Source organism: Eleutherodactylus coqui, chromosome 3 (assembly GCF_035609145.1).
Source record: "Eleutherodactylus coqui strain aEleCoq1 chromosome 3, aEleCoq1.hap1, whole genome shotgun sequence".
Classification (NCBI taxonomy): domain Eukaryota; kingdom Metazoa; phylum Chordata; class Amphibia; order Anura; family Eleutherodactylidae; genus Eleutherodactylus; species Eleutherodactylus coqui.
In genome coordinates, this window is record NC_089839.1 from 260136860 (window position 1) to 260160056 (window position 23197).

The window sequence follows — 23197 nt, forward strand, 5'->3', positions numbered from 1 at the left end:
ATAACAAGCAATACTATAAAAAAATGGTGCCCGCAAAAAACAAGCCCTCATACAGCTCTACTGGTAAAAAAAAAACATCCAAGACCAGAGCATTTTAATTTTTCTGTGTTGCTTCACACAGATAGGTTGGACCCCGTATGTGCGGGATTCCCGCAGTGGAGTTCGACCCAATGCCCAGCTGGTGACCCCAGATTACCTTCGGCACACGCTGCGGATGTGTCAGCTGGCACTTCATTGCACATGCGCAGTAGTCACCGGCGCTGGGGTTGGGGGCTTCCATTGACTTCAATAGAAGCTGGACGTGCATAATCTGCCCAAAATTGCATCATGCTGCAATTTATTCTCCGCGAGTGGAAAATCGTGATTGATTTCTGCCTGTGGAGATGAAATTCTGTTTTGCCATTGAATACTATGGGCTGTATTTGCTGCGGAGTCCAAGGCCTGCTGTCCAAGGGTGGATTTGCATTGTGAAATCCGTAGCAGGATTCCGCCTCTGCATTTCGCAGCAAATCCAGCCCATGTAGCATGCAATAACAATCCGTGATTTCCTGCCCACGAGCGGAAATAGATTGCGACTTTCTGCTAGCGGGAAAGAAATTGCAGCATGCTGCATCACTGCAGAATGGCTGCAGGAGCCGCGTCATCACTATGCTGACGATGCAATGTCCTCTCAAGTGCGTATGCGCCAGCCGGCACATTCGCAGCAGAGGCGGCCATGTCATCGCTGTAGCGATGGCGCGGCATCCCTTTTACTGTGCATTGGCCGCACAGGAGAAGACGCCGGATAGGTCAGCAGGCTTGGCACCGGGTCAAACTCCGCTGCGGGAGGCCCGCATGCGGGGTCCGACCCGCCCGTGTGCAGGCAGCCCCGTAGGGGTAACCAGCCGGGCACCGGGGCGGACTTCACTGCAGGGGTCCGACCCGCCCATGGACAGGAGGCCTAACATTATCCCACCTGGTGAACGCCATAAAAATAAATCCGAAAACATAAATGGTAAAGTAGCTCTTTTTTCTCATTGCCAACCAGTAAAAAATAAAAAAATACAAGTTACTCAATAAATAATATGTACCCCAAATTAGATCTTTAGTCGCGGTTTTGATGCATCAGTGTAGAACAGGCAGAAACATGGAAAAATTAGCATTGTGTTGACTAGGGCCGTACAGGGTCTATTATTTGGAGCACTGTAGCTATGTCAAAGCCAACTTTCGCCACCTCCACACAACCAGTGAAGCAACTGCAAGGGCTGTATCAGGTACTGCAGTGTATTTTACTGTGACAGCCATCTGTAGGGTGTCAGCCTGGTTCACACGGACACCCATTATTTTCCATTGCTGTTCTTTTCATTAATTTTTTTAATTGTCAAACCAAGTCTACACTTACAATGTCAGCAGTTCTTTCCGCATCTCCTCGGTGTCTGCTTCCTTAGACAGGTCTATGCTTTGTGAGACAATATCAATGAAAGGCTGAGCAAACTGGACCAAAGCCAGACAGCACTGACATAGCGAATATTTGTCCTCCTGCATCTGTTGGGCGGTGTACGGCACTGGTAGATTCGAGAGCCGGGAATGGATAGTGGATAGAGACAGACCCACAGAGTAGGATTTCTTGTTGCCAAGCTTCAGAAGGACTAAAAAACACAACATGGAAATAAAAAAAAAAAAACGACCAATTCAAAATATATTCTATATATTATATTAATATATATTAACCCTTTCCAAACCAATTTTGGATTCAGGGTTTCCTAAAAGGCTTTCTCTTTTTGCTGTTATACAACAGTGCCATTTGCTGGCTAAAGCCAGTGTGCGTGCGCCAGAGAGGCTCCGACAGCGGAGTGGCTGGCAATAGATGGTAAGAATACCCTGTCGGACGTCTTCTGACATTGGAGCTGTAGAAGCTTTAATCAGAATGTAGGAAGACGTCAGACAGTGGATTGGAAAGGGTTATACCTTTCCAGTAGAATATATTTATAAGAGCCATAAATACAGACTCTGAAAACAGGTTGCAGCTACCACTCGTGTCCATGAGTTGTGCCTGGTAATGCAGCTCAGTCCTTTCACTTCTTAATCAACACCTTTAACCTCTTCCCACCTGGATGATGGTAAAGTTACGTTGCTGGTGGCTGAGCTCTGTGCAGCAGTGACGTAAATTTATGTCCTCTATTCCACTGGTGATCATGTCCCTCCCGAGCCGGTGAAACACCCAAAACAGGCTGTTAAAAACACCTTGTGATTTCAGTGCCGTTGTCAGACAGGACTGGATTGGTTCAGGTCCCAATGATGTCATCAGAGTCACAGCCAATCACAGCAACAAACTTTACCGGCATTTCAGTGCCACTCACCCGTAGAGCATTTTGGTGCAGATCTGCACCAAAATCAGGTAGGACATTTTGTGTTGCAAATTTGTACCACCTTTCAAATGAAGGGGTGAAGTCTGTTGCAGAACCATGCCAAAATCTGCATCACAATCCACACCATTCAGTCACAGAGACAGATTGGTTCTTCAAAATGAAAGAATCATTGTAGAGAACCTACCAAAAATAAATCTAAAATATTACCTTTATTGTAGTTCTAAAATAGTAGAGCCTACTAGCTTAAACACAGACAAAACACACACATATAAATATCTGACCCCAGATTAACTTGAGGATGTTATACTAGTGTAGACCACATATTACTGATGACCACTGGTCCTGCGCTAGTGCAAATATCATGAGACCGTTGGATATAGAACTCCTGGTCAGAGGTGTATGTATCCCGCCACTGTCTACACTAAGTGCAGTAGTATGTGGATAGTGTCTGAACTGGGTCTATCCTTATTGGCACGGTGTAATGCAGCACAACGATACATCAGTTTCAAGGGGATTTCTGATGTCCGTTAGGGGTATAGAATTAGCTGTCCAAACAGACACGGTATACCCTACAGGCCGGCTGAGATGAATTCTCTGGCCTAGTGCATGAATAGGCATGCAGCTCTTCATACATTAGCCACAAATAGGGATGGTATCAAGACTGGTGTTAATAAACTCCCATCTACGAGAGGACAGTGAGCAGGGTAGATTTTGGTGCCAACAAGGTGGCAGAACATCTTCTGGGGAGAACAAAGGGCATCTTGAAATTCACGGGTTGTCCCCATACTTGAAATCGGCAAGACTGGGCGACACTTCTGCAATCTTTATAGCCCCTTTAATTAGGTTGTATCCTTTGATTTCCCATTGTACTACAGCGGTTACAGCTGCGTTTATGCGGCACGATGAAGATAGAATGCGAGATGATGGAATAGCGCTGTCCACGGAACTACCGAAGTCTATTCTCCATCACAAAGATTCCCATTTACATTTCTGCCAGATTTCCGTATGTACAATTTTAGCATACAACAAGCTTGTAACAGGTGAGCTGCACGCATTACCTATTTGTAGCGGCTGAAGAAAAGGCAAGATGATCCGAGATATGTGATCTCCTGCAGCCTCATCGATCTGCTCCAGGATTCCCAACAAGATCTCCTTAGGATTACACGACTGTAGAACAAAGAGGAGCCTTACAGATGGAACCCTCAGAGGCAACATTCCTTAGCAAATCATATAATACTAAATATATCGAATGAGCCCCCGCCCGAAAACAGCAGACCTAATGTATAGGAGCTTCGAGTGAAAGGGTTAAATGCATGTGGCATCTTCACCTGCCTCATTGGCTATCGATCTCCGAAGGGAGTGAGAAACCAGATGGCACCGATTTTCAACAGCAACTTAGTCTATATGCTCTTAAGCCCACTTCTTATTACTTTCTCCATAGAAATATGCACTTTATAATTACACAACGGCTTCCAATTAAGACAACATAATTAATTAACATTGGTATAGCCTGGAGGAAAGAAGGGAGAGGGGGAACAAGATCGTAAACTTTATATACAAGAAGGTATAAATAAGGTTCAGGAGGAGGGAAGATCATTTATAAGGAAAATAGACACAGGAAATCTTCTCCAATTTCTCATGTTAAAAAAAAGAATTTGCCGTATATACTCGAGTATAAGCCTAGTTTTTCAGCAAATTTTTTAATGCTGAAAAAGCCCCCCTCGGCTTATACTCGAGTGAGGTATAAAAACAACAAAAAAAACCCCGCAATACTCACCTCCCAGCCTGTGTCTGTGTCCCAGTGTGATGGTTTCCCCGGCGGTGCGGAAAGCTGCTTTAGAATTCTCCCCGCTGTCATCTCCATGTTTAGCTTTCAATTCCCCCACCATCAGCACTGTGTAGGTAAGTGCTGTGATTGCATTGAGTGCCAGCCAATCACAGCCGGCGCTCGATCATTCACAGCCATTCAGTGGATGACACCACTGAATGGCTGTGATTGGTTTATCGAGCACCAGCTGTGAATGGCTGGCACTCAATCCAATCACAGCACTTACTTACACAGCGCTGACAGCGTGGGGATTTAAAGCCGAGCAGGGAGATGACAGTAGGGAGAATTCTCAAGCATCTTGCCGCACCGCCGGGGAAACCATCGCACCGGACAGAGACGCCGGCTGGGAGGTTAGTATTGCATTTTTTCTTTACCTAGCATATACTTGAGTATAGCTCGGCTTATACTCGAGTCAATAAGTTTTACCAGTTTTTTGTGGTTAAACTTATTGACTCGGCTTATACTCGGGTCGGCTAATACTCGAGTATAAATGGTATATAACAAAAAAAAAAAACATAATTATTTGTCCCACACAGTGAACGTCCTAAGAAAATAAAATACATAATGGCAGAATTACGGTTTTTAGGCACACCATCTCCTAGAAGACATTGAATTAAAACAAGTGATCAAAAAGTCATAAAGTACCCCAAAATGGTACCAATAAAAACTACAAGTTGCCCTGCAAAATGCATGCCCTTACACAGCCCCATTGATGAAAAATAAAATCAGCTATGGGTCTCAGAATACGGGGCCAGAAGCAATGTGTAAAAAAATAAAACTAAAATAAGTTTTTATTTTTAGAACTAAATAGATTTAAAAAAAAAATTGAACAAATTTGATATCGCCACATCTGCACCGACCCGCAGAATTCATATGATGATTTTTCTGCACCATGAACACTGTAAAAACAAAATCCAAAAAAACCAAACCATGGCGCAATAGTGTTTTATATTTAACCCAACTTAAACATTGTTAAAGTTTTTTCTATTACATAGACAGGTTAAGGTACTTAGAGGTCATGGCCTCTAATCCAAATCCCCAAAACAGTTGATTTATCCTTCATTTGTGAAGAAACACATAAACACATTGTTAAATAATCCCGCAGGCTTACAATAACACAATGACAAAGATCACACTCATTTACTGCAGCCTGCATACAGCGGTTCCAGGAAATTTGATTGCATGACTCTGACACTAAACTTTTTGGCATTTTTGAAGAAAGTGAGAACAATCAAACAAGTCTCATTTTAAGAAGGTGATGATGAATATCACAATTCCCAAAAGACATCTGAAGACGTAACACTCACCTCTATCAAAGCATTGAGAAGTTGTAAGCAGCCCCTTTCTTTCTCACTTCCGACTGCACAGCTCTGCATACACTTAGCGATGGGCCCAATGAGATTCCACCCCACGTTCCTGATGAGAATCTAAAAAAGGTTGTTTGTTTTTTTTGCATTAAAAGGCTTTATTGGATTTCAAGAATTAAGAAACCGAACAAGAAACATTTTACATAGCGAAGTAAACAGAAAATAGGTCAGAGGTCTGCCTTAAATCGGAAGTGAACGCTGAGAGGAGCATGAATAAAAATTGGTGACCTATCCACAGGATTAGCTGTCCGCCAGGCCAGCAGTCACCCTGTACGGAGCAGAAAGGGCACAAGAGGTTGGTACAACTAGTTATGTTCATTCAACAGGCCTTCCTTCAGATACACACAAATGAAATTACCACTAAGAACGGAAAGTGGCATAGCAATAAGACTTGCAATTGTGACCAGACCCCAAAGCTAGGCCCCCTCACCACAATCATCATTGTTGGGCCACTCCCATGGCTTCAAATCTTCATCTGGCCAAGCAGTCAGAACAGACAGACTTCATTATTCTACACTTACGCCGTCTGTCTGGTTATGTGGCCCCGAATGTAGCCCGATGACTCCTCCTTGTCCTAATGTCCGGTGCTTAAAGCACATACTGAGCAGGAGAAGACGAGAGCAGCCGGGCTACACTTGGGACTTCATAACCTGATAGGTGAATGATAGAGTCAGTCTGTTCGGACTGCTCAGCTGGATGGAAGTGTGGAGGCAGGGGAGACTCTAACCTTTAGGGGGCTTTGTTACTTTAAAGGGGGACAATGTGGGGGTTTATTAATTCAAATGGAAGCACATTAGGGAGCCCTATGGCAATCAGGGGCCCCTTGGAAGGGGAAGGTTCACAGAGAGGACTATACTACTTCGAATGCCAGTAGACAGTGGGCCCGATTACCAAAGGGGTGCACAAAAAGGGCTCTATGACTTTGTGGTGGCACTATTACTTTTAAGGGGCAGAAAAGACCCGCTATTACTTCGTGAGCATTCAGTGGTTCTTATTATATTTCTCGGGGCAAAAAGTGGGCATTACTGCTCTTGAGGGGGTGTAAAGGAGTATTATAACAGTGTGGGGTTACAAAGGGAGTATTATATCTTGTGATGGTCACTATGGGGAATTACTACTAAGTGGGAGTACTATTACTTTGTAGGGCACAAAAGGGGGCATTTTCACCTGGGAGGCACTGAGAGGGGCATTGCAGATAGCAGCAGGATGGGGAGACTGAGTAGAGACGAGCTGTACCTTTAAGAGGTCTTTATGGCAATATGAGGCAGATGGAGAAGAAAAGAGAAAATGGTCGACGCCAATCAGAGAAGACATCACCTGTGATCACTGGGGGTAAGTGTACTGTAATCAGAAACATTGTGTAGAGGACTTCCTGTTCCGGCGCTAGCATGGAGAGCTGCAGATAGGTAAGCTCCTGCTGCACACCCGGCCTCAGAGAGCTACACAAGGAGCTACATCCAGCTGACAGACCAGGAACAGGCCAGTAACATAGTGGGCACCCGTCTGACCCGTCCCAGCCCTGCTGAAAGAGTCTGTGGAGCCATCGGGAGCCTCCCCACACCAGCTCCACTTAGACACAACAGCCGGGGGTTAACTGGCATGTGCCTGTGCAGGGAGGCCCAGCGCTGCTAACAGCAGCCAGTGAAGTGCCCAGCAACATACCTCGATGGGCACCTCTAGCAGCGGAGGGGCTCACCAACAGGAGGGAAAACAGACGACATCAGAGCCCTGCTCTCTGCCCTCAGCACCTGCATCTCCAGCTTCTGCCACAAGCCCGGCCATAGCAGGAGGTGAAGCCACGTCCCCTGCTAGAGTGCGGACGGCAGCACACAGGCCCTGCTACAAGGCAGATTACAGTGCAGAGCAGTAACAACGGGAGCACACTGCTAGAAGGCAGACTACAGTGCAGAGCAGTAACAACGGGAGCACACTGCTGGAAGGCAGACTACAGTGCAGAGCAGTAACAACGGGAGCACTGCTACATGGCAGACTACAGTGCAGAGCAGGAACAACGGGAGCACACTGCTACAAGGCAGACTACAGTGCAGAGCAGTAACAACGGGAGCACACTGCTACAAGGCAGACTACAGTGCAGAGCAGTAACAACGGGAGCACACTGCTACAAGGCAGATTACAGTGCAGAGCAGCAACAACGGGAGCACACTGCTACAAGGCAGACTACAGTGCAGAGCAGTAACAACGGGAGCACACTGCTACAAGGCAGACTACAGTGCAGAGCAGTAACAACGGGAGCACACTGCTACAAGGCAGACTATAGTGCAGAGCAGTAACAACGGGAGCACACTGCTACAAGGCAGACTACAGTGCAGAGCAGTAACAAGGGGAGCACACTGCTACAAGGCAGACTACAGTGCAGAGCAGTAACAACGGGAGCACACTGCTACAAGGCAGATTACAGTGCAGAGCAGTAACAACGGGAGCACACTGCTAGAAGGCAGACTACAGTGCAGAGCAGTAACAACGGGAGCACACTGCTACAAGGCAGACTACAGTGCAGAGCAGCAACAACGGGAGCACACTGCTGCAAGGCAGATTACAGTGCAGAGCAGTAACAACGGGGCACACTGCTACAAGGCAGATTACAGTGCAGAGCAGGAACAACGGGAGCACACTGCTACAAGGCAGACTACAGTGCAGAGCAGTAACAACGGGAGCACACTGCTACAAGGCAGACTACAGTGCAGAGCAGTAACAACGGGAGCACACTGCTACAAGGCAGACTATAGTGCAGAGCAGTAACAACGGGAGCACACTGCTACAAGGCAGACTACAGTGCAGAGCAGTAACAACGGGAGCACACTGCTACAAGGCAGACTGCAGTGCAGAGCAGCAACAACGGGAGCACACTGCTGCAAGGCAGATTACAGTGCAGAGCAGTAACAACGGGGCACACTGCTACAAGGCAGATTACAGTGCAGAGCAGGAACAACGGGAGCACACTGCTACAAGGCAGACTACAGTGCAGAGCAACAACAATGGGAGCACACTGCTACAAGGCAGGCTACAGTGCAGAGCAGTAACAACGGGAGCACACTGCTACAAGGCAGACTACAGTGCAGAGCAGTAACAACGGGAGCACTGCTACATGGCAGACTACAGTGCAGAGCAGTAACAACGGGAGCACTGCTACATGGCAGACTACAGTGCAGAGCAGTAACGGGAGCACACTGCTACAAGGCAGATTACAGTGCAGAGCAGTAACAACGGGAGCACACTGCTACAAGGCAGACTACAGTGCAGAGCAGTAACAACGGGAGCACACTGCTACAAGGCAGACTACAGTGCAGAGCAGTAACAACGGGAGCACACTGCTACAAGGCAGACTACAGTGCAGAGCAGTAACAACGGGAGCAGGCAGATTACAGTGCAGAGCAGTAACAACGGGAGCACACTGCTACAAGGCAGATTACAGTGCAGAGCAGTAACAGCGGGAGCACACTGCTACAAGGCAGACTACAGTGCAGAGCAGTAACAATGGGAGCACACTGCTACAAGGCAGACTACAGTGCAGAGCAGCAACAACGGGAGCACACTGCTACAAGGCAGACTGCAGTGCAGAGCAGCAACAACGGGAGCACACTGCTACAAGGCAGATTACAGTGCAGAGCAGGAACAATGGGAGCACACTGCTACAAGGCAGACAACAGTGCAGAGCAACAACAATGGGAGCACACTGCTACAAGGCAGGCTACAGTGCAGAGCAGTAAAAACGTGAGCACACTGCTAGAAGGCAGACTACAGTGCAGAGCAGTAACAACGGGAGCACACTGCTAGAAGGCAGACTACAGTGCAGAGCAGTAAAAACGGGAGCACACTGCTACAAGGCAGACTACAGTGCAGAGCAGTAACAACGGGAGCACACTGCTACAAGGCAGACTACAGTGCAGAGCAGTAACAACGGGAGCACACTGCTAGAAGGCAGACTACAGTGCAGAGCAGTAACAACGGGAGCACTGCTACATGGCAGACTACAGTGCAGAGCAGTAACGGGAGCACACTGCTACAAGGCAGATTACAGTGCAGAGCAGTAACAACGGGAGCACACTGCTACAAGGCAGACTACAGTGCAGAGCTGGAACAACGGGAGCACACTGCTACAAGGCAGACTACAGTGCAGAGCAGTAACAACGGGAGCACACTGCTGCAAGGCAGATTACAGTGCAGAGCAGTAACAACGGGAGCACACTGCTAGAAGGCAGACTACAGTGCAGAGCAGGAACAACGGGAGCACACTGCTACAAGGCAGACTACAGTGCAGAGCAGTAATAACGGGAGCACACTGCTACAAGGCAGACTACAGTGCAGAGCAGGAACAACGGGAGCACACTGCTACAAGGCAGACTACAGTGCAGAGCAGTAACAACGGGAGCACACTGCTACAAGGCAGACTACAGTGCAGAGCAGTAACAACGGGAGCAGGCAGATTACAGTGCAGAGCAGTAACAACGGGAGCACACTGCTACAAGGCAGATTACAGTGCAGAGCAGTAACAACGGGAGCACACTGCTACAAGGCAGATTACAGTGCAGAGCAGTAACAGCGGGAGCACACTGCTACAAGGCAGACTACAGTGCAGAGCAGTAACAATGGGAGCACACTGCTACAAGGCAGACTACAGTGCAGAGCAGCAACAACGGGAGCACACTGCTACAAGGCAGACTGCAGTGCAGAGCAGCAACAACGGGAGCACACTGCTGCAAGGCAGATTACAGTGCAGAGCAGTAACAACGGGAGCACACTGCTACAAGGCAGACTACAGTGCAGAGCAGTAACAACGGGAGCACACTGCTACAAGGCAGACTACAGTGCAGAGCAGTAACAACGGGAGCAGGCAGATTACAGTGCAGAGCAGTAACAACGGGAGCACACTGCTACAAGGCAGATTACAGTGCAGAGCAGTAACAGCGGGAGCACACTGCTACAAGGCAGACTACAGTGCAGAGCAGTAACAATGGGAGCACACTGCTACAAGGCAGACTACAGTGCAGAGCAGCAACAACGGGAGCACACTGCTACAAGGCAGACTGCAGTGCAGAGCAGCAACAACGGGAGCACACTGCTGCAAGGCAGATTACAGTGCAGAGCAGGAACAATGGGAGCACACTGCTACAAGGCAGACTACAGTGCAGAGCAACAACAATGGGAGCACACTGCTACAAGGCAGGCTACAGTGCAGAGCAGTAAAAACGTGAGCACACTGCTAGAAGGCAGACTACAGTGCAGAGCAGTAACAACGGGAGCACACTGCTAGAAGGCAGACTACAGTGCAGAGCAGTAAAAACGGGAGCACACTGCTACAAGGCAGACTACAGTGCAGAGCAGTAACAACGGGAGCACACTGCTACAAGGCAGACTACAGTGCAGAGCAGTAACAACGGGAGCACACTGCTAGAAGGCAGACTACAGTGCAGAGCAGTAACAACGGGAGCACTGCTACATGGCAGACTACAGTGCAGAGCAGTAACGGAAGCACACTGCTACAAGGCAGATTACAGTGCAGAGCAGTAACAACGGGAGCACACTGCTACAAGGCAGACTACAGTGCAGAGCTGGAACAACGGGAGCACACTGCTACAAGGCAGACTACAGTGCAGAGCAGTAACAACGGGAGCACACTGCTGCAAGGCAGATTACAGTGCAGAGCAGTAACAACGGGAGCACACTGCTACAAGGCAGACTACAGTGCAGAGCAGGAACAACGGGAGCACACTGCTACAAGGCAGACTACAGTGCAGAGCAGGAACAACGGGAGCACACTGCTACAAGGCAGACTACAGTGCAGAGCAGTAACAACGGGAGCACACTGCTACAAGGCAGACTGCAGTGCAGAGCAGCAACAACGGGAGCACACTGCTGCAAGGCAGATTACAGTGCAGAGCAGTAACAACGGGGCACACTGCTACAAGGCAGATTACAGTGCAGAGCAGGAACAACGGGAGCACACTGCTACAAGGCAGACTACAGTGCAGAGCAACAACAATGGGAGCACACTGCTACAAGGCAGGCTACAGTGCAGAGCAGTAACAACGGGAGCACACTGCTACAAGGCAGACTACAGTGCAGAGCAGTAACAACGGGAGCACTGCTACATGGCAGACTACAGTGCAGAGCAGTAACAACGGGAGCACTGCTACATGGCAGACTACAGTGCAGAGCAGTAACGGGAGCACACTGCTACAAGGCAGATTACAGTGCAGAGCAGTAACAACGGGAGCACACTGCTACAAGGCAGACTACAGTGCAGAGCAGTAACAACGGGAGCACACTGCTACAAGGCAGACTACAGTGCAGAGCAGTAACAACGGGAGCACACTGCTACAAGGCAGACTACAGTGCAGAGCAGTAACAACGGGAGCAGGCAGATTACAGTGCAGAGCAGTAACAACGGGAGCACACTGCTACAAGGCAGATTACAGTGCAGAGCAGTAACAGCGGGAGCACACTGCTACAAGGCAGACTACAGTGCAGAGCAGTAACAATGGGAGCACACTGCTACAAGGCAGACTACAGTGCAGAGCAGCAACAACGGGAGCACACTGCTACAAGGCAGACTGCAGTGCAGAGCAGCAACAACGGGAGCACACTGCTACAAGGCAGATTACAGTGCAGAGCAGGAACAATGGGAGCACACTGCTACAAGGCAGACAACAGTGCAGAGCAACAACAATGGGAGCACACTGCTACAAGGCAGGCTACAGTGCAGAGCAGTAAAAACGTGAGCACACTGCTAGAAGGCAGACTACAGTGCAGAGCAGTAACAACGGGAGCACACTGCTAGAAGGCAGACTACAGTGCAGAGCAGTAAAAACGGGAGCACACTGCTACAAGGCAGACTACAGTGCAGAGCAGTAACAACGGGAGCACACTGCTACAAGGCAGACTACAGTGCAGAGCAGTAACAACGGGAGCACACTGCTAGAAGGCAGACTACAGTGCAGAGCAGTAACAACGGGAGCACTGCTACATGGCAGACTACAGTGCAGAGCAGTAACGGGAGCACACTGCTACAAGGCAGATTACAGTGCAGAGCAGTAACAACGGGAGCACACTGCTACAAGGCAGACTACAGTGCAGAGCTGGAACAACGGGAGCACACTGCTACAAGGCAGACTACAGTGCAGAGCAGTAACAACGGGAGCACACTGCTGCAAGGCAGATTACAGTGCAGAGCAGTAACAACGGGAGCACACTGCTAGAAGGCAGACTACAGTGCAGAGCAGGAACAACGGGAGCACACTGCTACAAGGCAGACTACAGTGCAGAGCAGTAATAACGGGAGCACACTGCTACAAGGCAGACTACAGTGCAGAGCAGGAACAACGGGAGCACACTGCTACAAGGCAGACTACAGTGCAGAGCAGTAACAACGGGAGCACACTGCTACAAGGCAGACTACAGTGCAGAGCAGTAACAACGGGAGCAGGCAGATTACAGTGCAGAGCAGTAACAACGGGAGCACACTGCTACAAGGCAGATTACAGTGCAGAGCAGTAACAACGGGAGCACACTGCTACAAGGCAGATTACAGTGCAGAGCAGTAACAGCGGGAGCACACTGCTACAAGGCAGACTACAGTGCAGAGCAGTAACAATGGGAGCACACTGCTACAAGGCAGACTACAGTGCAGAGCAGCAACAACGGGAGCACACTGCTACAAGGCAGACTGCAGTGCAGAGCAGCAACAACGGGAGCACACTGCTGCAAGGCAGATTACAGTGCAGAGCAGTAACAACGGGAGCACACTGCTACAAGGCAGACTACAGTGCAGAGCAGTAACAACGGGAGCACACTGCTACAAGGCAGACTACAGTGCAGAGCAGTAACAACGGGAGCAGGCAGATTACAGTGCAGAGCAGTAACAACGGGAGCACACTGCTACAAGGCAGATTACAGTGCAGAGCAGTAACAGCGGGAGCACACTGCTACAAGGCAGACTACAGTGCAGAGCAGTAACAATGGGAGCACACTGCTACAAGGCAGACTACAGTGCAGAGCAGCAACAACGGGAGCACACTGCTACAAGGCAGACTGCAGTGCAGAGCAGCAACAACGGGAGCACACTGCTGCAAGGCAGATTACAGTGCAGAGCAGGAACAATGGGAGCACACTGCTACAAGGCAGACTACAGTGCAGAGCAACAACAATGGGAGCACACTGCTACAAGGCAGGCTACAGTGCAGAGCAGTAAAAACGTGAGCACACTGCTAGAAGGCAGACTACAGTGCAGAGCAGTAACAACGGGAGCACACTGCTAGAAGGCAGACTACAGTGCAGAGCAGTAAAAACGGGAGCACACTGCTACAAGGCAGACTACAGTGCAGAGCAGTAACAACGGGAGCACACTGCTACAAGGCAGACTACAGTGCAGAGCAGTAACAACGGGAGCACACTGCTAGAAGGCAGACTACAGTGCAGAGCAGTAACAACGGGAGCACTGCTACATGGCAGACTACAGTGCAGAGCAGTAACGGAAGCACACTGCTACAAGGCAGATTACAGTGCAGAGCAGTAACAACGGGAGCACACTGCTACAAGGCAGACTACAGTGCAGAGCTGGAACAACGGGAGCACACTGCTACAAGGCAGACTACAGTGCAGAGCAGTAACAACGGGAGCACACTGCTGCAAGGCAGATTACAGTGCAGAGCAGTAACAACGGGAGCACACTGCTACAAGGCAGACTACAGTGCAGAGCAGGAACAACGGGAGCACACTGCTACAAGGCAGACTACAGTGCAGAGCAGGAACAACGGGAGCACACTGCTACAAGGCAGACTACAGTGCAGAGCAGTAACAACGGGAGCAGGCAGATTACAGTGCAGAGCAGTAACAACGGGAGCACACTGCTACAAGGCAGATTACAGTGCAGAGCAGTAACAGCGGGAGCACACTGCTACAAGGCAGACTACAGTGCAGAGCAGTAACAAGGGGAGCACACTGCTACAAGGCAGACTACAGTGCAGAGCAGCAACAACGGGAGCACACTGCTACAAGGCAGACTGCAGTGCAGAGCAGCAACAACGGGAGCACACTGCTGCAAGGCAGATTACAGTGCAGAGCAGTAACAACGGGGCACACTGCTACAAGGCAGATTACAGTGCAGAGCAGGAACAATGGGAGCACACTGCTACAAGGCAGACTACAGTGCAGAGCAACAACAATGGGAGCACACTGCTACAAGGCAGGCTACAGTGCAGAGCAGTAAAAACGGGAGCACACTGCTAGAAGGCAGACTACAGTGCAGAGCAGTAACAACGGGAGCACACTGCTAGAAGGCAGACTACAGTGCAGAGCAGTAAAAACGGGAGCACACTGCTACAAGGCAGACTACAGTGCAGAGCAGTAACAACGGGAGCACACTGCTACAAGGCAGACTACAGTGCAGAGCAGTAACAACGGGAGCACACTGCTAGAAGGCAGACTACAGTGCAGAGCAGTAACAACGGGAGCACTGCTACATGGCAGACTACAGTGCAGAGCAGTAACGGGAGCACACTGCTACAAGGCAGATTACAGTGCAGAGCAGTAACAACGGGAGCACACTGCTACAAGGCAGACTACAGTGCAGAGCAGGAACAACGGGAGCACACTGCTACAAGGCAGACTACAGTGCAGAGCAGGAACAACGGGAGCACACTGCTACAAGGCAGACTACAGTGCAGAGCAGTAACAACGGGAGCACACTGCTAGAAGGCAGACTACAGTGCAGAGCAGTAACAACGGGAGCACACTGCTACAAGGCAGACTACAGTGCAGAGCAGGAACAACGGGAGCACACTGCTACAAGGCAGATTACAGTGCAGAGCAGTAACAACGGGAGCACACTGCTACAAGGCAGATTACAGTGCAGAGCAGTAACAACGGGAGCACACTGCTACAAGGCAGACTACAGTGCAGAGCTGGAACAACGGGAGCACACTGCTAGAAGGCAGACTACAGTGCAGAGCTGGAACAACGGGAGCACACTGCTACAAGGCAGACTACAGTGCAGAGCAGTAACAACGGGAGCACACTGCTGCAAGGCAGATTACAGTGCAGAGCAGTAACAACGGGAGCACACTGCTAGAAGGCAGACTACAGTGCAGAGCAGGAACAACGGGAGCACACTGCTACAAGGCAGACTACAGTGCAGAGCAGTAACAACGGGAGCACACTGCTACAAGGCAGACTACAGTGCAGAGCAGGAACAACGGGAGCACACTGCTACAAGGCAGACTACAGTGCAGAGCAGTAACAACGGGAGCACACTGCTAGAAGGCAGACTACAGTGCAGAGCAGTAACAACGGGAGCACACTGCTACAAGGCAGACTACAGTGCAGAGCAGGAACAACGGGAGCACACTGCTACAAGGCAGACTACAGTGCAGAGCAGTAACAACGGGAGCACACTGCTACAAGGCAGATTACAGTGCAGAGCAGTAACAACGGGAGCACACTGCTACAAGGCAGACTACAGTGCAGAGCAGGAACAACGGGAGCACACTGCTACAAGGCAGATTACAGTGCAGAGCAGTAACAATGGGAGCACACTGCTACAAGGCAGATTACAGTGCAGAGCAGTAACAACGGGAGCACACTGCTACAAGGCAGACTACAGTGCAGAGCAGTAACAACGGGAGCACACTGCTGCAAGGCAGATTACAGTGCAGAGCAGTAACAAGGGGAGCACACTGCTACAAGGCAGGCTACAGTGCAGAGCAGTAACAACGGGAGCACACTGCTAGAAGGCAGACTACAGTGCAGAGCAGTAACAACGGGAGCACACTGCTGGAAGGCAGACTACAGTGCAGAGCAGTAACAACGGGAGCACTGCTACATGGCAGACTACAGTGCAGAGCAGGAACAACGGGAGCACACTGCTACAAGGCAGACTACAGTGCAGAGCAGTAACAACGGGAGCACACTGCTACAAGGCAGACTACAGTGCAGAGCAGTAACAACGGGAGCACACTGCTACAAGGCAGATTACAGTGCAGAGCAGCAACAACGGGAGCACACTGCTACAAGGCAGACTACAGTGCAGAGCAGTAACAACGGGAGCACACTGCTACAAGGCAGACTACAGTGCAGAGCAGTAACAACGGGAGCACACTGCTACAAGGCAGACTATAGTGCAGAGCAGTAACAACGGGAGCACACTGCTACAAGGCAGACTACAGTGCAGAGCAGTAACAAGGGGAGCACACTGCTACAAGGCAGACTACAGTGCAGAGCAGTAACAACGGGAGCACACTGCTACAAGGCAGATTACAGTGCAGAGCAGTAACAACGGGAGCACACTGCTAGAAGGCAGACTACAGTGCAGAGCAGTAACAACGGGAGCACACTGCTACAAGGCAGACTACAGTGCAGAGCAGCAACAACGGGAGCACACTGCTGCAAGGCAGATTACAGTGCAGAGCAGTAACAACGGGGCACACTGCTACAAGGCAGATTACAGTGCAGAGCAGGAACAACGGGAGCACACTGCTACAAGGCAGACTACAGTGCAGAGCAGTAACAACGGGAGCACACTGCTACAAGGCAGACTACAGTGCAGAGCAGTAACAACGGGAGCACACTGCTACAAGGCAGACTATAGTGCAGAGCAGTAACAACGGGAGCACACTGCTACAAGGCAGACTACAGTGCAGAGCAGTAACAACGGGAGCACACTGCTACAAGGCAGACTGCAGTGCAGAGCAGCAACAACGGGAGCACACTGCTGCAAGGCAGATTACAGTGCAGAGCAGTAACAACGGGGCACACTGCTACAAGGCAGATTACAGTGCAGAGCAGGAACAACGGGAGCACACTGCTACAAGGCAGACTACAGTGCAGAGCAACAACAATGGGAGCACACTGCTACAAGGCAGGCTACAGTGCAGAGCAGTAACAACGGGAGCACACTGCTACAAGGCAGACTACAGTGCAGAGCAGTAACAACGGGAGCACTGCTACATGGCAGACTACAGTGCAGAGCAGTAACAACGGGAGCACTGCTACATGGCAGACTACAGTGCAGAGCAGTAACGGGAGCACACTGCTACAAGGCAGATTACAGTGCAGAGCAGTAACAACGGGAGCACACTGCTACAAGGCAGACTACAGTGCAGAGCAGTAACAACGGGAGCACACTGCTACAAGGCAGACTACAGTGCAGAGCAGTAACAACGGGAGCACACTGCTACAAGGCAGACTACAGTGCAGAGCAGTAACAACGGGAGCAGGCAGATTACAGTGCAGAGCAGTAACAACGGGAGCACACTGCTACAAGGCAGATTACAGTGCAGAGCAGTAACAGCGGGAGCACACTGCTACAAGGCAGACTACAGTGCAGAGCAGTAACAATGGGAGCACACTGCTACAAGGCAGACTACAGTGCAGAGCAGCAACAACGGGAGCACACTGCTACAAGGCAGACTGCAGTGCAGAGCAGCAACAACGGGAGCACACTGCTGCAAGGCAGATTACAGTGCAGAGCAGGAACAATGGGAGCACACTGCTACAAGGCAGACAACAGTGCAGAGCAACAACAATGGGAGCACACTGCTACAAGGCAGGCTACAGTGCAGAGCAGTAAAAACGTGAGCACACTGCTAGAAGGCAGACTACAGTGCAGAGCAGTAACAACGGGAGCACACTGCTAGAAGGCAGACTACAGTGCAGAGCAGTAAAAACGGGAGCACACTGCTACAAGGCAGACTACAGTGCAGAGCAGTAACAACGGGAGCACACTGCTACAAGGCAGACTACAGTGCAGAGCAGTAACAACGGGAGCACACTGCTAGAAGGCAGACTACAGTGCAGAGCAGTAACAACGGGAGCACTGCTACATGGCAGACTACAGTGCAGAGCAGTAACGGGAGCACACTGCTACAAGGCAGATTACAGTGCAGAGCAGTAACAACGGGAGCACACTGCTACAAGGCAGACTACAGTGCAGAGCTGGAACAACGGGAGCACACTGCTACAAGGCAGACTACAGTGCAGAGCAGTAACAACGGGAGCACACTGCTGCAAGGCAGATTACAGTGCAGAGCAGTAACAACGGGAGCACACTGCTAGAAGGCAGACTACAGTGCAGAGCAGGAACAACGGGAGCACACTGCTACAAGGCAGACTACAGTGCAGAGCAGTAACAACGGGAGCACACTGCTACAAGGCAGACTACAGTGCAGAGCAGGAACAACGGGAGCACACTGCTACAAGGCAGACTACAGTGCAGAGCAGTAACAACGGGAGCACACTGCTACAAGGCAGACTACAGTGCAGAGCAGTAACAACGGGAGCAGGCAGATTACAGTGCAGAGCAGTAACAACGGGAGCACACTGCTACAAGGCAGATTACAGTGCAGAGCAGTAACAACGGGAGCACACTGCTACAAGGCAGATTACAGTGCAGAGCAGTAACAGCGGGAGCACACTGCTACAAGGCAGACTACAGTGCAGAGCAGTAACAATGGGAGCACACTGCTACAAGGCAGACTACAGTGCAGAGCAGCAACAACGGGAGCACACTGCTACAAGGCAGACTGCAGTGCAGAGCAGCAACAACGGGAGCACACTGCTGCAAGGCAGATTACAGTGCAGAGCAGTAACAACGGGAGCACACTGCTACAAGGCAGACTACAGTGCAGAGCAGTAACAACGGGAGCACACTGCTACAAGGCAGACTACAGTGCAGAGCAGTAACAACGGGAGCAGGCAGATTACAGTGCAGAGCAGTAACAACGGGAGCACACTGCTACAAGGCAGATTACAGTGCAGAGCAGTAACAGCGGGAGCACACTGCTACAAGGCAGACTACAGTGCAGAGCAGTAACAATGGGAGCACACTGCTACAAGGCAGACTACAGTGCAGAGCAGCAACAACGGGAGCACACTGCTACAAGGCAGACTGCAGTGCAGAGCAGCAACAACGGGAGCACACTGCTGCAAGGCAGATTACAGTGCAGAGCAGGAACAATGGGAGCACACTGCTACAAGGCAGACTACAGTGCAGAGCAACAACAATGGGAGCACACTGCTACAAGGCAGGCTACAGTGCAGAGCAGTAAAAACGTGAGCACACTGCTAGAAGGCAGACTACAGTGCAGAGCAGTAACAACGGGAGCACACTGCTAGAAGGCAGACTACAGTGCAGAGCAGTAAAAACGGGAGCACACTGCTACAAGGCAGACTACAGTGCAGAGCAGTAACAACGGGAGCACACTGCTACAAGGCAGACTACAGTGCAGAGCAGTAACAACGGGAGCACACTGCTAGAAGGCAGACTACAGTGCAGAGCAGTAACAACGGGAGCACTGCTACATGGCAGACTACAGTGCAGAGCAGTAACGGGAGCACACTGCTACAAGGCAGATTACAGTGCAGAGCAGTAACAACGGGAGCACACTGCTACAAGGCAGACTACAGTGCAGAGCTGGAACAACGGGAGCACACTGCTACAAGGCAGACTACAGTGCAGAGCAGTAACAACGGGAGCACACTGCTGCAAGGCAGATTACAGTGCAGAGCAGTAACAACGGGAGCACACTGCTACAAGGCAGACTACAGTGCAGAGCAGGAACAACGGGAGCACACTGCTACAAGGCAGACTACAGTGCAGAGCAGTAACAACGGGAGCACACTGCTACAAGGCAGACTACAGTGCAGAGCAGGAACAACGGGAGCACACTGCTACAAGGCAGACTACAGTGCAGAGCAGTAACAACGGGAGCAGGCAGATTACAGTGCAGAGCAGTAACAACGGGAGCACACTGCTACAAGGCAGATTACAGTGCAGAGCAGTAACAGCGGGAGCACACTGCTACAAGGCAGACTACAGTGCAGAGCAGTAACAATGGGAGCACACTGCTACAAGGCAGACTACAGTGCAGAGCAGCAACAACGGGAGCACACTGCTACAAGGCAGACTGCAGTGCAGAGCAGCAACAACGGGAGCACACTGCTGCAAGGCAGATTACAGTGCAGAGCAGTAACAACGGGGCACACTGCTACAAGGCAGATTACAGTGCAGAGCAGGAACAATGGGAGCACACTGCTACAAGGCAGACTACAGTGCAGAGCAACAACAATGGGAGCACACTGCTACAAGGCAGGCTACAGTGCAGAGCAGTAAAAACGGGAGCACACTGCTAGAAGGCAGACTACAGTGCAGAGCAGTAACAACGGGAGCACACTGCTAGAAGGCAGACTACAGTGCAGAGCAGTAAAAACGGGAGCACACTGCTACAAGGCAGACTACAGTGCAGAGCAGTAACAACGGGAGCACACTGCTACAAGGCAGACTACAGTGCAGAGCAGTAACAACGGGAGCACACTGCTAGAAGGCAGACTACAGTGCAGAGCAGTAACAACGGGAGCACTGCTACATGGCAGACTACAGTGCAGAGCAGTAACGGGAGCACACTGCTACAAGGCAGATTACAGTGCAGAGCAATAACAACGGGAGCACACTGCTACAAGGCAGACTACAGTGCAGAGCAGGAACAACGGGAGCACACTGCTACAAGGCAGACTACAGTGCAGAGCAGGAACAACGGGAGCACACTGCTACAAGGCAGACTACAGTGCAGAGCAGTAACAACGGGAGCACACTGCTAGAAGGCAGACTACAGTGCAGAGCAGTAACAACGGGAGCACACTGCTACAAGGCAGACTACAGTGCAGAGCAGGAACAACGGGAGCACACTGCTACAAGGCAGATTACAGTGCAGAGCAGTAACAACGGGAGCACACTGCTACAAGGCAGATTACAGTGCAGAGCAGTAACAACGGGAGCACACTGCTACAAGGCAGACTACAGTGCAGAGCTGGAACAACGGGAGCACACTGCTAGAAGGCAGACTACAGTGCAGAGCTGGAACAACGGGAGCACACTGCTACAAGGCAGACTACAGTGCAGAGCAGTAACAACGGGAGCACACTGCTGCAAGGCAGATTACAGTGCAGAGCAGTAACAACGGGAGCACACTGCTAGAAGGCAGACTACAGTGCAGAGCAGGAACAACGGGAGCACACTGCTACAAGGCAGACTACAGTGCAGAGCAGTAACAACGGGAGCACACTGCTACAAGGCAGACTACAGTGCAGAGCAGGAACAACGGGAGCACACTGCTACAAGGCAGACTACAGTGCAGAGCAGTAACAACGGGAGCACACTGCTAGAAGGCAGACTACAGTGCAGAGCAGTAACAACGGGAGCACACTGCTACAAGGCAGACTACAGTGCAGAGCAGGAACAACGGGAGCACACTGCTACAAGGCAGACTACAGTGCAGAGCAGTAACAACGGGAGCACACTGCTACAAGGCAGATTACAGTGCAGAGCAGTAACAACGGGAGCACACTGCTACAAGGCAGACTACAGTGCAGAGCAGGAACAACGGGAGCACACTGCTACAAGGCAGATTACAGTGCAGAGCAGTAACAATGGGAGCACACTGCTACAAGGCAGATTACAGTGCAGAGCAGTAACAACGGGAGCACACTGCTACAAGGCAGACTACAGTGCAGAGCAGTAACAACGGGAGCACACTGCTACAAGGCAGACTATAGTGCAGAGCAGTAACAAGGGGAGCACACTGCTACAAGGCAGATTACAGAGCAATAAAGCACTAAAGCAATAAAGCTGTTGTAACCAGCAAAAGTGACTGAGCAGTCAGTGGGAAACTGAAGCCACTGCTGAAAGTAGCCCTGAATATCAGAGTGCAATCAGCAGGGAACTGTGAAAAGTTAACCCTGTAACACCCAGCATTACCAGACAGGGAGACTGATCATACTACCACCCAAGCCAGAATAAGCTCACAGACATTGGACATCTGCATACAGCCCTATTCCCTGCAAGTAGAGGAGGAAAACTGCAGTAAAGACGTAACCTACAGCACAAACCCAAACCAGAACGGAGCACTATATGGAACGCTATTTACTGCGGAGTGCCCAGAAACCTGCTTCATCTGTGCCACAACTGCTATCTCTTGAAAATATACCCAAAATGACATCGCTCCAAAGTCATACAGAGGAAGCAGTGACACAGGAAACACAAGCACATGACCCTAACATGCCAGCAGCACAACCAATAACGGACAAACTGCCCACATGCTCCTCTATGGACTTCCATCAAATTGCATCAGAAGTAGCTCGGCGCATAATGCCAGATATACAGAAAACTCTGGAACAGGCGCTGCAAGCATCTCTCATGCATATCCACGCCGAGCTGACATCACACTCCAAACGCATGGGCGAGACGGAGCAATCCTTAAAAGAGTGGAAACACTACAACAAACGATCCAGGAGCAGGCTACTACTATGCAGGCCATGGCCAATAAAATTGATGACCTGGAAAATAGATCACGAGAAATAATTTAAGATTAGTCGGACTGCCTGAAACCATCCAACAATCAGATTTATTCAAAATTAGTGAGAAGGAGCTCCCAGAAGCATTGGGCATTGAGCATTACTGCAGGGTGGAACGGGTGCACAGAGTGGGACCAGAATGGCAAACGACTAGAGGCCCTCCGAAAGAAAAAGCAGCGCAACAAAGGCCACGGCAAAAAATAATGCGACTGCTGGACTTTAATGATAAAAAGGCTCTTCTAAAAGCTTTTCGAAACAGAGACCACCCAATCTACATCAGAAATCACAAAATC

The 23197-nt window shown here is 50.4% G+C and overlaps 1 protein-coding gene across 1 annotated transcript in view; it reads right to left on the reverse strand.

The window, feature by feature from the left end:
• GLMN (glomulin, FKBP associated protein) overlaps positions 1–23197 on the reverse strand; it is a 76167-nt gene that overhangs the window by 19134 nt on the left and 33836 nt on the right. Inside the window, exons 5-7 of the mRNA XM_066597348.1 lie at positions 5484–5603; positions 3407–3515; positions 1382–1628 (exon numbers count right to left, since the gene is read on the reverse strand). Of these exons, the coding sequence (XP_066453445.1) occupies positions 1382–1628; positions 3407–3515; positions 5484–5603 (476 nt within the window). The remainder of the gene's footprint in view (positions 1–1381; positions 1629–3406; positions 3516–5483; positions 5604–23197) is intronic.